General features: G+C 46.3%; 1 protein-coding gene across 1 annotated transcript in view; it reads left to right on the forward strand.

Annotated features, from left to right (window-relative positions):
- The first annotated feature begins 13502 nt into the window (after positions 1 to 13502).
- The window catches only part of HK1 (hexokinase 1), a 69648-nt gene continuing 67365 nt past the window's right edge, over positions 13503 to 15785 (forward strand). Inside the window, exon 1 of the mRNA XM_060197177.1 lies at positions 13503 to 13626. Coding sequence (XP_060053160.1) covers positions 13564 to 13626 — 63 coding nt within the window. The 5' untranslated portion in view covers positions 13503 to 13563. The remainder of the gene's footprint in view (positions 13627 to 15785) is intronic.

A 15785-nucleotide genomic window follows, 5' to 3' on the forward strand; every position in this document is an offset into this window, starting at 1 on the left:
GTGCTAGGTCAAAGCCGGGTTGACGCTTGCAGGCGTCTGTGATGAGGTGTTTGTTCTTTACCTCAGCTGACTGCCAACTCTGTTTCCAAGAGACTGGAACAGAGAAGTTCAGTGTACGCATAGGGGACCAGATTGGGTGATGAGACGTCAAACGTTGGACAGGGTGGGCAAAGATATCCGCGTATATTGGCAGGTCCGGTCGAGCGTAGACGTGGGAAATGAACTTAGATGATGCCGCATCCCGACGAATATCTGGCGGGGCGATGTTGCTAAGAACTGGCAGCCATGGAACCGGGGTGGAACGGATGGTTCCAGAAATTATCCTCATGGAGGAATATAATTTGGAATCGACCAAGTGGACATGGGGGCTACGGAACCATACTCTGGGGCACAGTATTCTGCAGTGGAATAGCATAATGCCAGAGATGATGATTGTAGTGTGGAAGCGCTCACGCCCCATGAGGAGCTGGCCAGTCTTGCAATGATGTTATTCCTCGCGCCCACCTTTGCTGCAGTTTTTATGAGATGTTCGTGAAATGACAGAGTGCGATCGAGAGTAATGCCAAGATAGACTGGCTGGGCTTCATGCCGGATTCTCGCATCCCCAAGCTGCACATTAAGCTCATGTGAGGCCGAGGCATGGTGTAGATGGAAAACAGATGATACCGTTTTTGCAGTGCTAGGGATTAGTCGCCATTTTTTACAGTAATCAGATATCAGAGACATGTCTTTCATGAGTGTTTCCTCGAGGATGTCGAACTTGGATGCCTGAGTTGCACAGCAGATGTCATCGGCATAGATGAACTTCCTTGAAGAAGTTTCTGGGAGGTCATTGATGTAAATATTAAATAGCGTAGGAGCCAGTATAATTGTTAAGTCCTCTTGATTGACTGATCCTCTGAGCATTAAGTAGTGTCCATTCCTATCTTTTTTAATCTTATCTATTTTAAAGTCTATCATGTCAGATATGAGAATAGCTGTTCCTGCCCTTTTTTGTGGGCCATTGGCTTGTATGATAGTTTTCCATCCTTTCACTTTAAGTCTGTGTTTGTCTTGTTGAGTTAGGTGGGTTTCCTATAGACAGCATATTGTTGGATTGTGTTTTCTGATCCATCTTCCTACTTTGTGTCTTTTAATAGGTGAATTCAGGCCATTGACATTTATTGATATCAAAGACTGAAGATATTTTAACACCATTCTTGTAGAGTTTTAGAGTGTTTTGATATATGTCCTATTTGTGGTGGTCTGGTTGTTTATAGGAGACCTTTCAGAACTTCTTTCAAGGCAGGCTTGGTGATGGTTGCTTCCTTCAACTGTTGCTTGTCTGAGAAGGTTTTGATGCTTCCATCTAGTCTGAATGACAGTCTAGCAGGATATAGTATTCTTGGCTGAAAGCTTTTCTTATTGAGCACTCAATAGATATCCTACCATTCTCTTCTGGCCTGTAGTGTTTGTATGGAGATGTCTGCTGCTAATCTTATGGGTTTTCCTTTGTAGGTGACTCTGTTTTTCTCTTGCAGCCTTCAGGATCCTTTCTTTATCCTTATTCCTTTCCAATCTAAGTATGACATGTCTTGGTGTCTTTAGGTCTGGGTTAATTCTGTTTGGGATCCTCAGGGCTTCTTGAATCTTTATGTCTTTGATGTTGTCTAGACTAGGGAAGTTTTCAGCTATTATGGCCTGGAAAATGCTTTCTTCCATCCTTCTCTTTCTTCCTCTGGTATGCCAATAATGCGTATATTGTTTCTTTTGAAGTCATCCCATAGGACTCTGTTGTTGTTTTCAGCATCTCTTAATCTCTTTTTGAGATCTCTTACTTCTTTTTTAGTTGTCTCTAATTCATCCTCAATCTTGCTAATTCTGTCTTCAGCCTCATAGATTCTATTCTCTCTGCCCTCTACTGTTTTCTGGAGTTCATCTATTTTGTTGCCCCGCTCTGATACTGTTTTAGCTTGTTCAGCTAGTTGCATTCTTAGCTCAGCGATTTCAGCTTTCAGCTCTCTAATAACCATGAGATAATTAGTATTTTCTTCCATATTCTCATTTGTTGTTCCTGTATTTCTGATTACAATTTTTTCAAATTCTTTACTCACTCCTGTTATTATTTCCTTAGCTAATGTTTGGATGTTGAACTCGTTATTTTGTGCTTCACCCTCTGGAGGACTTTTAGCTGGACTCTTGTCCTGGTTTGAGTCTCCAGTATTTTTTCTTGTTGTTTTAACCATTTTATATATTATGTTATGAGTTCCCTTTAACAGTACTTTTCAAATTATTGATCACTATTGCCTGGATTGACTTGTGTCTAAGTAAGTTAATTAAAGGGTTTACAGTGGTGGAAATTAACAGTTTTTTCAATCCCTGAGTTGGAGCTCAGTGGTGTTAAAGCCTCTTTTTTTTCCCCTTCCCTGTAGGCAATGGGAGCCTGAGGGCTTTTAAACTATCAATAGGCTTCTTAGCTTAATCACTGACTCCTAACTAAGAGATAAAGCAGGGTGTGGCAGAGATAATCCAGTGGTTATGCAAAGAGACTTTCACAACCCCTCAGCTATGCCACCGAGGTATGAGGTATACGACTTCTCCTGAGTTTCCTGGTTAGATCTCTATCCCCTGGTGTCCCTCCCTGTCGCTGCTCCAGATTCTGGGGGTAGTAGCAATGGAGACTCAGAGTTGCACTTGGTGAGTCTCTGGGGAGTCCTTTCCTCCCTTAAGCTGTCCCCTTGTTGGTCGAGCAGACTGGAGGTGGTGTCTCAACTGATAAACTGCTGAACCGTTAGCAGTCACTTAATCTCTTCTTAGGCTCCTCTCTCCTCTCTGTCACCAGCTACACATGTTTGTACTCACCGTTGACTTAGTGGGTTCCTGTGGTCATTCTAGTCCTGTCTTGTTTCGGTCCTGGGTGGTCTCCCCCAATTCAGTTTTTATACTAGTGATTGGCTTGTTTAAAGTATCGACTTCCTCTGGGCTTAGCACGGCAAGTGGTATGGTCCTAGCATGCATCCACCTCATCTAGATTGTCCAATTTATTTGCATAGAGATGTTCAGAATATTCACATATAAGTCTTTGTATCTCATCTTCAGTTGTAATTTCATCTCTTTTTCCTGATTTCTTAAAAAATCTTTTATTTATTAGTAAGAAAGATAAGTGGAGAGAGAGAAAGAACCAGACATCACTCTGGTACATGTGCTGCTGGGGATCAAACTCAGGACCTCCTGCTTGAGAGTCCAATGCTTTATCTATTGTGCCACCTCCCAGACTACCTTTCCTGATTCTTTCTATCATAGTTTTCTCTCTTTTCCTTTTTGAGAGTCTATCTAGTGGTTTGTTTATTTTACTTTCCCTTTTGAAGAACCAGCTCTTTGTTTTATTACTCTTTTGCATTGTCTTTCTGGTTTCTATTTCATTAAACTCTGCTCTGATTTTGACTGTTTCCTTCTTCCTTTTGCTTACTTTTGAATCTCTTTGTTGTTCCTTTTCTAGATGACTGTTGTGATTAGGTAGCTAATTCAGATCTTTGCTGTTTGTTAATATTGGCCTGTATTGCTATAAACTTCTCTCTTAGGACGGCTTTTACTACATCCCACAGGCTCTTGTAGATGGTCTCTTTATCTTTGTTGTTCTCCAAGTAATTTTTAAGTTCTTTTTGATTTCTTCAGTAAGTGGAGTGTTATTCAGATGTGTACCTGCTTTGTCTCCATAGTTTGGGTCTATTTTTTCTCCTTTTCCTTTTCCTTCTCCTTCTGTTGATTTCTAACCTTGCTCCTTCATGGTCAGAAAATGTTTTTTTTTTTTTAAAGACTTTATTTATTTATGAGAAAGACAGGAGGACAGACAAAGAACCAGACATCACTCCGGCACATGTGCTGCTGGGGATCAAACTTGGGACCTCATGCTTGAGAGTCCAAAGCTTTATCACTGTGCCACCTTCCAGACCACAGAAAAGATCCTTTCTGTGATCTCATTATTCACATATTTATGAAGGCTGTCTTTATGTCCCAACACATGCTCAATCACGGAGAATGCTCAATGTGCACTTAAAATGAATGTGTATTCTTTTATTTTGCATGAAAAGTTCTGAGTATCTCTGTTAAGTCCATTTTATCTATGACTTCATTTAAGGCCTCTGTTTCCTAGCTGATTTTTCTTTTTTTCCTGATGATCTGTCTCTTGACATGGGTGATGTGTTGAGGTCTCCTACTAATTTTGTGTTATGTTGATATCTTCCTTCAGGTCAGTAAGTACTTTTTCTGTGCATTTAGGTATAAACATATTAGGAGTGCATATATTGATGGTGACATATATATGTATATATATGTATTTATTAGTGATTAAATATTGATTCACAAAATTACAAGAGAATATGGGTACAACTCCACGCTGTTGCTATCACCAGAGTTCTGGATCCTCAATAGTCCCTCCATTGTAAACTATAGTAGTTCTCCCAAGATTGCCAATATGGGTCAACTATTATTTCTATAACCATCTGTCTGTCTGTCTATATTTGCCCTATTTTTGGGGGGTGAAGTGGGGGGAGGTCCCACCCTCTCTTCCTTTCCAAGTCACACATACACCTATTATTACATACAGATGTCCCTCTCTTTTTCCTCCTCTCTCTCAGATTCCTGATGGAGTTGGAGTTCAGAGCCCTCTGGTCATCTTTCCTCTGTCATTTCTCCCCCACTGGGAGGAGTATGGATCAAAATTGTTTTGGGGGTGCAAAAGGTGAGAGTTCTGGGTTCTTTTTTTTATTCCCTTTTGTTACCCTTGTTGTAGTCCTCATTGTTGTTGTTACTGATGTCGTTGTTGGATAGGACAGAGAGAAATGGATAGAGGAGTGGAAGACAGAGAGGGGGAGAGAAAGACACCTGCAGACCTACTTCACCGCCTGTGAAGTGACTCCCCTGCAGGTGGGGAGCCAGGGGCTTGAACCAGGATCCTTCCGTCCGTCCTTGTGCTTTGCACCACTTGCCCTTAACCCATTGTACCACCGCCCAAGATATGGGAAGGGATTAGCATTTCATTCCTGGGATCAATAAGTTAAAGCAACAACGACTGATCAGATCAGATCGGATCAACAATATTTATACACCTTTCTCATATTTGGGAGCTACTCTCTTCCCTGATCCAGCTTTCTGGTCCTTTTTCCAGCCATGACATCATCTCCCCAGACAACAACTTGGATGCCCCTGCATATCAGATCTCAGTCTCAGGGGGAAAAAAAAACTAGTATAGTCATGGGATCTTTATAATATAACTAAAATAGGCCTACTAGCTATCTGCACCTGCTTCTGGCAATGTGCTCTGCTGTGTAACTCCCAAAATGGCATTGGTTGTTACTAAGTACAGCTTCTCAAGTCCTGAGAATCTCTCCCTCATTTTTTTTCTTTTTTTTTTACCGGAGTACTGCTCAGCTCTGGTTTATGGTGGTGCAGGGGATTGAACCTGGGACTTTGGAGCCTCAGGCATGAAAGTCTCTTTGCATAACCATTATGCTATCTAACCCTGCCCCCTCGTTTTTTTTTTTTAAATGTAATCCACTGGCCATATGTGCCTGCCCTCACCTGTGGTTTAGTGAATTTCTGAAGAAGTCCCAGTGGCATTTTGTTGAGTTTTCCGGTAATTTCTCGTCGTTGCTTTAACTAGATGAGCAGGGAAGCAATATGACTCAACTGTGACATGGCCATACCTCAGGAAATCTCCACTCTCAGTTCATTTAAAAAAAGTCTAATGTGGTTTATTTCTGTAGGAGTGTACTGGGGATTTCAACTTTCTTTTAGCTATTGTTTTCTAGCTTAATTTAATCATGATCAGAGACCATATTTTAGTATTTCACTTTGAAATCAATGTTTCTTTAAGTTCCACCAGATGGTTTATACGGGTAAGTGTTCCATAGGAACTTGGAACCAATCTGCAGCTGGCTGAATGGTTTCTGTATGGCAGATAAGACATATTAGCTATTCATAATGCTCACAGCTCTTACATGTTCATTGATTAATTGCCTGCTTGTTCTACCACTTACTGAAAAGCACGTTAAAGTTCAGAAATAAAGCTGTGGGTTCATCTATTTTTCCTTTTAGTTGACTTACTTTTTGTTTTATGAATTTTGAAGCAATACTTTTGAAACCAAGCCCCAGGGCTGGTGATATAGTTCAGTTGGATAGTGTGCTGTGTTGAGCCTTACCCCCACCACACTGAAAGAGGTGTTGGTGCTGTTATCTTTTTCACTCTTTATTTAAAAAAAGAAGATGGGCAGGAGTACATAGCATAATGGTTATGCAAAGAGACTCTCATGCCTGAGGCTCCAAAGTCCCAGGTTCAATCCCCTGCACCACCATAAACCAGAGCTGAGCAGTGCTCTGGTTAAAAAAAAAAAAAAGAGGGAGAAGAAGAAGGAGGAAGAGGAGGAGGAGGAGAACAAGAAGGTGTTTGAAAAACAGGAGCAGAAAAGAAAACAGAAGTAGAACCCGAAATGGAATTGGCATATTTCACCAAAGTAAAAGACTCTGGGGTGGGTGGGTGGGGAGAATACAGGTCCATGAAGGATGATAAATGACATGGTTGGGTTGTATTGTTAAATGGGAAACTGGGGAATGTTATGCATGTACAAACTATTGTATTTACTGTTGAATGCAAAACATTAATAAATTTAAAAAAAAGAATAAAGAAATTTTTTAAAAAGTGTGCCAGTCTCTTGCTCTTAAAAAAAAAAAGAAAGAACAAGAAGGTGGTGAAGGAGAAGGAGAACAAGAAGGAGAAGAAGAAAGAAAAAGAAAAGAAAGAAATTGAACGGGCTGGGTAGTGGCACACTGGGTTAAGCACACATAGTACAAAGCACAAGGACCCATGCAGGGATCCCGGTTCAAGCCAGGGCTCCCCACCTGCAGAGGGGTCACTTCACAAGTGGTGAAGCAGGTCTGCAGATCTCTCTCTCTCTCTCTCCTTCTTCCTCTCTATTTTTCCCACCCCCTCTCAGTTTCTTTCTGTCCTACCCCAAAAATGGCAAAAATGGCCACAGGAGCAGTGGATTCTTGTGCAGGCACCGAGCCTCAGCGGTAACCCTGGGGGCAAAAAAAGAAAGAAAGAAAGAAGGAAAGAAAAAGAAAAATTGAATGAAAAAAAGACTGGGTTTGAGTTACCTGATATGATTGGGAGGGGTGTCCAGGCATAGATGGATTAGACTGAACTTAACTCTGGTGATAGATATGCAGGGACCAGTCTATAAACAGAAGGCCAGCCTCAGGGGCTCAATTCCTGAGGGTCATATCCCTTATTATAGTGGAGAATATTTGCACCCCATTAAAGGATTTTATTCTCAGGAGAAACATGGTCATAGTGGCACGAAGGTCCAGCTACTGCATCGTTTTGTCCTCCCTTAGCTCCACCTGTATAAAAGGCTGACACTCGCTGAAGGAGGGGGCGACTAATTCAAGTTAGTAAATTCCTTGGAGAACTTTTTAAAAGTTGATGTTTAGGGACAGGGAATTGGTGCAGTGAATAGGGAGCTGAACTTGGAAACGTGAGTCCCATGTTTGGTTTCTGGTATCCCATGTATTAGAGTGATACTCTGGTTCTCTTCTGCCCCATCTCCCATGTTGATGTGTAGGGCCTTGGTAAATAACACAATGGAGAAAGAACTGGGTTCTCAAACATGAGGTCCTGAGTTTGATCCCCAGTATCACAAATGACAATATGATGTTCTTGCTCTCTCTCTCTTTCTCTCTCTCTTTCTCAACTGCTTTCTCATAAATCAACCAATCACTTTTTTTTTTTAAGTTTATGTGTAGATAGCATATTAGGTCAAATAAGTTGTCATTGTTATAGCCTGGACACCAGCATAGGCTCAAACTCTCCAAGTGATTCTTTTAGGCAGGTAGGTTGAAAACCACTCTTTTGAAGACTTTCAGAAAACCTTAGGGGCCAGGCAGTGGCATACTTGGTTAAGCGCACATATTACAGTGCACAAGGACCCATGGTTCAAGCCTGTAGGGGGAAAGCTTCATGAGTGGTGAAGCAGGGCTACAGGCATTTCTCTGTCTCCCTCTCTATTTCCCCCTCCCCTCTCAATTTCTCTGGCTCTATCCAATAAATAAAAATAAAATAAAATAAAGAAAGAAAAAAAGAGTAAAAATGGAGGGACAGCAGACAAACAAAAAACAATCTGGGGCTTCAGAGTCTCAGGTTCAATCCCCTGTGTAAGTCAGAGCTAAACAGTGTGCTCTGGCAACAACAAAAAAGAGGGAAGAAAGTGAAAGAACAAAGGGAACTACTCTTTTGTGTCTTAGGAGGTGGCACAATAGATAGAATATTGGACTCTTAAGCATGAAGTCCCAAGTTTGATTCTCTCTCTCTCTCTCATAAATAAATCTTTTTGAAAAGGGAAATGAAACTACTCACCTAGCTAGTATAAGCCCTGGGTCAGATTCCCCCTCCCTTGTGCTTTTTTATGTGTTGAACATGATAGGTCTTCCAGTATGTCAGGATTCTACGGTGCTACCAAAGTTTGGTCCCTGGCCTTAATATAAAGTCATCCCCCCCCGCCCCCCCCCCCCAACTTTCTTTATCGTTCAGACCTTAAACAAGTATTCTATAACCCTTATGGAGTGATTAAATGGGGATAATGATATTTGCTTTTCTAACCCCATTAGTCTGTTATCAGTAGAAATGAGGCAATGAATGTGAACGTACCCTGGACACTGTCAACATCATACAAACACTGTTTTGTTACAAATGTGCTTCCAGGTGCTGGAGATAATTTCCAGAGTAACATTCCTAACAGCGCCGCCTAGGGGGACTGTCACATTCCACTAGCTGCAGTCTGCCTTCTTAGCAGCAGGTGTGATTTGTGGAATGTCAGCCCAGCACTGATACCTCTCACCCTCCTACCCTACCCGATCACTGTACAGGAGAAGCACAGTAGATATACAGAGAGGAATCCAGAAGACAGCAGGCAAGAGGAAGGCCATTTGGAGAATGGTGGTAAGAGAACTCTGGGACTAGACTTCCTACAGTGAGGGTTCTGTGCTGTTCTTAAGGACTCCAAGAAGATTAACAAGAGACTTTAGCTGGGGTCTTAGAGTTACGTGACAGCAAAGGAGGCAGAATGAAAAAGAAAAGTATGAAATGATAACTAGTATGTGAGAGAGATGGCCCAGACCCAGCTCTGAGTCCAATGGAGGACGCAGCAGTTCAGCAAAGGCTCTGACCTCAGGAAGCTGTCTGATTGGGGGAGATAAGCCTGTCATCCTCCCTCCTGCAAGGCAGTCAACAATATAGGCCAACTGTCATGAGTGAGTCAGTGTTACTTATCTGAGGCCCAGGCTGCAGTCAGGTAGTTGGGGGGAGGATGGACAGAACACTGGCTGGGCATTAGAACTGGGTTTGAGTCCCAGCTCCAGACAACTGTAAGAAACACTGGGCAAGATGGCCCATCTCAGATCCCTCAGCTACAAAGAAGATTCTTGGTCTGGTGCTAGATGGACTCTGAAAACTGCTTGCCCTCTGGAAGTGGCGAGGCCCAGGAAGCTGGGGTGAGTTACAAACCAGGGAAGGCTTCATGGGAAGGTTGTGTGATCTAGGCCTTAAGATGAGAAGTCTACTTGCCTAGGTAGAGGTGAGTGGAAAAGGCAAGGCAGGGAAAGAAATATAAGCAGGGCTCAAACTAAATGGACTTGGTGGGGGCCCAGGACAAGGGGAAGTGCTCTTTCCCGACTGAAAAAGAATCGAGAAGGAAGCAAGAGGGAAATATGGAGTCAGATCACAGGCTTTAGGCATCAGGCTGTTGGCGTTTAATTTCTCTATGAGGAAGGTGGGGGCCACTGAAGGATTTGGGGCAGGGTTGTGATGTGACTACACTGCTTATTTTTTACTTTATTATTATTATTATTTTACTAGAGCACACAGCTCAGCTCTGGTTTATGGTGGTATGGAGGATTGAACCTGGGACTTTGGAGCCTCAGGCATGAGAGTCTCTTTGCATAACCGTTATGTTATCTACCCCTGCTGTACTGCTTTTTTAATTTATTTAATTTTTTAGCAGCAATAACATGGCCTGGACCTCAGAATGATTTGGATGGTAGGAAGTCAAGAACCAGAAAGGTCAACTAGAATTCTTGTAGTCTTGTAGTATTTCTGACATGGAGTGATCAGAACTGGGTTCTGGGGGGGGGGGGGTAAGACTAGAGACAAGTCTCAGGAAATATTGATGGTTTTATGCTCTGGCTGCATTCAAGGGATGGGGAGCAGTGCGTCGCCGTGGGCAACAGTTCTTCTTTTAAAGGGTTGGAAAGAGAAGACTGGCAACTTCCTTGACTGAATGAATACAAGACAGCATGTGAATAAGGTCGCTAAATGAATAAGGGAGAACTCCCTTCTGAGAGTCCGTCCGATATGAGTTTCACTCAAAAAGAGTTTCAGGAGAGCAGGGGGTAGATAGCATAATGATTATGCAAACAGACTCTTATGCCTGAGGCTCCAAAGTCCCAGGTTCAATCCCCTTCACCACCATAAGCCTGACCAGTGCTCTGGTAAAAAAAAAAAAAAAAAAAAAAAGGTTCAGGAGAACACGTGTGACATATGTGCAGTTGCTAAATCTGTCCTTCATTGGGTTCTGAAACAGGACTCGTCTTAAAGTAAAATTAAGGGGTCGGGCGGTAGCACAGCGGGTAAAGCGCATGTGGCGCAAAGCACAAGGACCAATGAATGTTAAGGATCCTGGTTCAAGCCCCCGGCTCCCCACCTGCATGGAGGTTGTTTCACAGGCAGTGAAGCAGATCTGCAGGTGTCTTTCTCTCCCCCTCTCTGTCTCCCCTCCTCTCTCTGTTTCGGTTTCTCTCTGTCCTATCCAACAACAGCAATGACAACAACAACAATAATAACAACAACAAAGGTAACAACAAAGGCAACAAAAATGGGGAAAATAGCCTCCAGGAGCAGTGGATTCGTAGTGCAGGCACCGAGCCCCAGCAATAACCCTGGAGGCAAAAATAAAATAAAATAAAATTAGAAGTTAAAGCTTGGGCGCCGAAGTGCCTTTGTAATAGGTCCAAACAAAGGCCTTTGCATGCAAAAGTCCTTGTTTTCTATCCCTTAAGTCACAGCTGAGCCAGCTTTCCACTGGCCCGCTGAGACACCTTTCCCGTTTACTAGTGCAGTGCCTCCCAGCTGCACGAGAGGAAACTCAGTGAAAATCAAGTGTCTGTGCTCCTCAGACTCTCCTGTGCCCAGTCCTGTCCCTCAACACATAGGATGTAGGAGGGGCTGTTTCTTCTAGGCTCCAGCTCAGATAAGGCCTTGGTTGCAATGGAGCAGAGTGGTGTGGCCTGGGGCTGGGCTCGGATATGCTTCTGGTCACTGCCTGGCTAGTTTTTCTTTCCAGCGCCTGGCCCTCTCCCTGGTGTGGGAGAAGAGCGATTAGCAAAGCCTACTTCTCCACACAGTCATTTCCTGCGAGTCTGGCAGAACCGCCTTGCAACACCCGCACGTTGCTTGAGAATAATTGTCCTTTTCACCAATTTTGCTTTATGGTCATTTAGGTATTGTGTAATTGGTGCATGGCAGAAAACCTCTTTCTGATTTAAAGTGATAATAGACTTCAGTTTTTAGAGCTTGAAGATTACTTCAGGGGAGCCTATTTGGAAAATGATTTGAAATTACAGATATTAGGCTCTTGGGACCAAGTATGTGTGTGGGGGTGTGTGTGCAAGGGAAAAAAGCCTTGGAATTTAGACCATGTCGGTCTCCCAGTCAATTCTACAATAATACCAGACATTTATTAAGTTCATAAGTAGGCATTTTACTTCTAGTATTCCACAACAATCAAGGTTACTAGTATCTTCATCTTAAAGATGAGAAGCATGTTCAGAAAAGTGGCTGAGGATATTATTGCCAAAAAGCCAGGTGGGTGGGGACTGAGCTCAGGACTAGGTCACATCCAGTTTCTCTTGTATGATAGCAGTGACTAGATTCTTGAGGTTCTCTTGAGGAGGTCTGTCTGAACCTAAGCCATCTCCCCAGATTCCTCTGTACCCCTTCTATACCTAGAACTGGGTTCAGCATCCAAGGCCGAATTAGAGTTGGGGTGGTGGTGGGGGCCGAGGGGTCTTGGGTTCTGTGAGCACTGTAGACAGACATCTCAAGGCACCATACCGCAACTTTTGACTTCATCAGTAATTTAGTTCATTTGCCTTTATTATGATTCCATGATGATTTCTGGCAGCTTTGGTCCCAGGATAGTAGCTTATTTAAAATAGCAGAGCTACATACAATTGGGAGGGCAGTAAAGCCCATGGTTGAGCACTGGCTTTGTAAACACTCAGACCCAAGATCTAGTCTTGGATCTACAACTTCCTGGTTGTAGAAAGACTGGCAAGACATGTGGCCTCACTGAGCCTCAACTTCCTTACATGCTGAATCCGGGGAGAAACCACCACTCCTTTGCATTTTGAGTTCATAACGTGTCATCTTGTAAGGGAATATATAGCTCCTGGTGGTGTCCAGCTCAGAGAAACTAGCCTAACATCCTACAGTTGCTATCAGCCCTAGCAGAAAAACATTAAGTAGCTGGGATTCCAGCCCTCTCCCCCTCCCTTCCCAACAGCTGAAAGGTGGTTTTAGGGCTTTCTTGCAGCTCCGGATAACCCCCTGGCAAGGAGAAAAAGACACCCCCCACCTCCCACGAGAAGCGCCGAAACTGTCCCCAGACCAGGAGAGTCTGGGTGCCTAAGAGGAAGAGGAGGCTTGGGGGTTAGGAACAGGCTGCGGGCCCGCGATCGGCCTAGCTGGCGTGCGCTCTCGCTCCCCCGGAGCGGCCGGAGCTGGAGGCTGGGGCCGCCCGTGGTTCAGCAATGCAAATCCGCCCGCGGGGAGTCTGGGCCGAGCCAGCGGGAGGGGGAGCCGCCCAGAAGCTGCGGGCCCGGACTGGGCGATGCATTTCTGGCGGGGAACCCTAAGCGGGTCCCGCTCTCGCTCCCGGGGTCCCCGATGCAAACCCCTGCGTCGTCACCCGGTTTCCTCCCGCACAGGCTCAGCTCGCTTTCCACGCCCACTTCTGCAAGCCCGCTCCCGTGGGCGCCCCATCCAGGAGCTCCCGGGACGACCCCTGGTTCCCCAGAAAGGGGGCCGCCTCCATGCTAAGCTGCCTCGCCCGGCTTGCGCTCTTCCCCGCCGAGCAGCACGATGCTTGCACCGGCGCCCCGGTACGAGACGGCGGGCGCGCAAGCCCCGGGGCCCCGCGCCAATTCCCTACGTGGGGGACGTGCCGGCGGCAGCCGCAACGCGGCGCTGCGCTCCCCCTCCGCGCCCGGGGAAGGAGCGGCCGCCGCGCCCCTCGCCCAGCGCCGCAGACGCGCGCGGCAGCCAATGGGCGCGGACGAGGTGGGCGGGCAGCTTCCCGGCCGGGAGCGCGGACTCCGGGAGCGCGCGAGCCGCGACCGCGCCCCAGGCTGTGGGGGCGGAGCCGGGGGAGGAGGAGGAGGAGGAGGAGGAGAAGAAGAAGGAGCCGCTGATCAGCAGCCGCAGCACCACTGCTCGCTTCGGCTGCAGACGCCCCACATCCCCCGACCGCCAGTATGATCGCCGCGCAGCTCTTGGCCTATTACTTCACCGAGCTCAAGGATGACCAGGTCAAAAAGGTGAGCCGCCGCCCCGCCTCGAGTTGCAGCCCCGCATCCACTCGCCGCCGCCGCCTCCATCCTCCGCTGCCCAGCCGCCCCCCCCTCCACCCTCCCGCCCGGGGTCCAGCTGCTGGGAGGGGGGAGAGGCGTCGCCCCTTGAATTTTTCACCCTGCTTTTGTACTGTTTGGAGGTGGTGGGAGGGAGAAGACCCCGCGACTGGGGTGTTTGCTGCAGTGTCCTTGACAAGGCTGTGGTGTCAGATGCGTCCTCCCGCCCCCGGGCCATGCGGGGTGGAGGCTACGAGCGCTCGCGCCCGCCTGCGGGCCTGATCACAAGGGTGCGGGCGGCGTGGGCGGAGGAGCCGCGGGCGGAGAAGCCGCGGGCGGAGATGCTGGGAGGCGAGCGCTGGCCGCAGCCCAGACATCCCGTATTTGGGGTTCCCGACCTACGGCGCCGGGTGCCTGGGAGAAGCCGTCACCCGCCCGCCTCTCACGGTCGTGGCGGCTGCTGCTTAATCTGGGGACCTTAATCTGAAGACGGCGTGACCCCGCTTGGCTTCCCGGAACCGGGAGGGGCGCCGAGGCCACCGGAAACTTTGCTCATAGGCCTCAGGTCTGGAGCGGCACGTCTGAATGGAATTGTTTTTTTTTTTTTTTTTTGGGTCGTTGTTATTTTTCTACGTGATCACTCTCTTGAACTGTGATTTCCAGCCACCCCCCCACCCCCGCGCCCCAGCTCGAATGAGAGGCTGGGGATTTGAGTCTGATGAGGTCTCGACATGGCTGCATGTGATGTGTGTGTACCTTAAAGGTGTTGTTGGCTTTTACAGCTGTCTAGCAAAATACTGTCTGCTGCCGGCGATTCTGGTAGTAGCTCTTAAAGTTTTTCTCCCGTATGCCAGCTGTGCCAGCCTGTCTTTAAGGAATAGTCTAGGCTGTAGAGGAGACCTATTTTACCAGTACCCTGCTCGGCATAGGCTCCCGACCCTCACACACCCTACTAAGATTACTTACTGCTGGAGTAAACTGGCTATTTGCTGTAATATACTGGCTATTGCTGGCACCAGCTGGCTGTTACAAGGTAAACTGGGATGGCCGTACACTTGGATGGATGAGCAAAGTCAGTCTGACTTTGGAGTTCAAACGAGTGATACATACAGGCGAGAGGCAGGAGTGATAAATATGGGTTTTCTACTCTGCAAGCCACAGGTGGAGGAAGAGGAGGTTCAGTCTCTTCCTAACCATGTACGATGACACCTCCACTGGCACAAGGGAAACAGGTGTGCAGAGGCCACCCAACTCAAGGTCACCCTGGATTTAGCCGAGTGGCATAGCCTGGAGTGAGACAAGGCACCACCCACCTCTGCTGAGAACATGAACTGAAGCCCTTCTTGGAAATCAGCTGAGAGCGAGGCTGAGACTTAAGAGTGGAGGGGTACAGCTTGGATCCTGCAATGAGTGGGGAACAGAGTAGGAGTAGTTAGGAGACAGACCTGGAGTCTGCTGAGGTCCATTACGGCTTTGATCAACAATAACTTTGGAGTTGTCAACTGTGGGACCCTGTCGAACTATCAGTGAGTGGTCCTGGGTCTTGTTTCTGACCTCTGAGCTTACCAGGGAGCTGTTCAGTATGTGAATTGCCTGAACTTTCTTTAATGGTATTGTGTATCATTAAGGTAACTTCCTTTTCCACAACTGGACTACTCAGTCGTGCATGAGTTTACTGACCTCTTCCTGTAGGTGGTGCAGGAAGCTACTAAGTAGCTCAAGGTAGCCTACCACTGGGATGGGGAACCAGATGACTCTATAAACCTCCAGTGTACACACACACCCACCATCACCACCTGTGTGGCCTCCAGGGGCTGAGTTGGGTTAAGGTTCGAACTGCACTCAGCAGAGCCAGCCTTATCAGGCAGTAGGTATCGTGTGGCCCTGGAGCCCTCCATTCCCCCAGGTGTCCTGACTCACTTTTGCCCACCCACATTGTATCCACTTGCTCCCGTAGGTGTATAACTACTACTTAAGAATGTGACTTCTGTATCAGTTGATTCAAATTGCTTTTTTACGACTGGGATTTTTTTTTTTAATTTAACTTTTTATTTATAAAAAGGAAACATTGACTAAACCATAGGATAAGAGGGGTACAACTTCACAGTTCCCACCACCAGAACTCTGTA

The sequence above is a fragment of the Erinaceus europaeus genome, chromosome 1 (assembly GCF_950295315.1).
Source record: "Erinaceus europaeus chromosome 1, mEriEur2.1, whole genome shotgun sequence".
Classification (NCBI taxonomy): Eukaryota; Metazoa; Chordata; class Mammalia; order Eulipotyphla; family Erinaceidae; genus Erinaceus; species Erinaceus europaeus.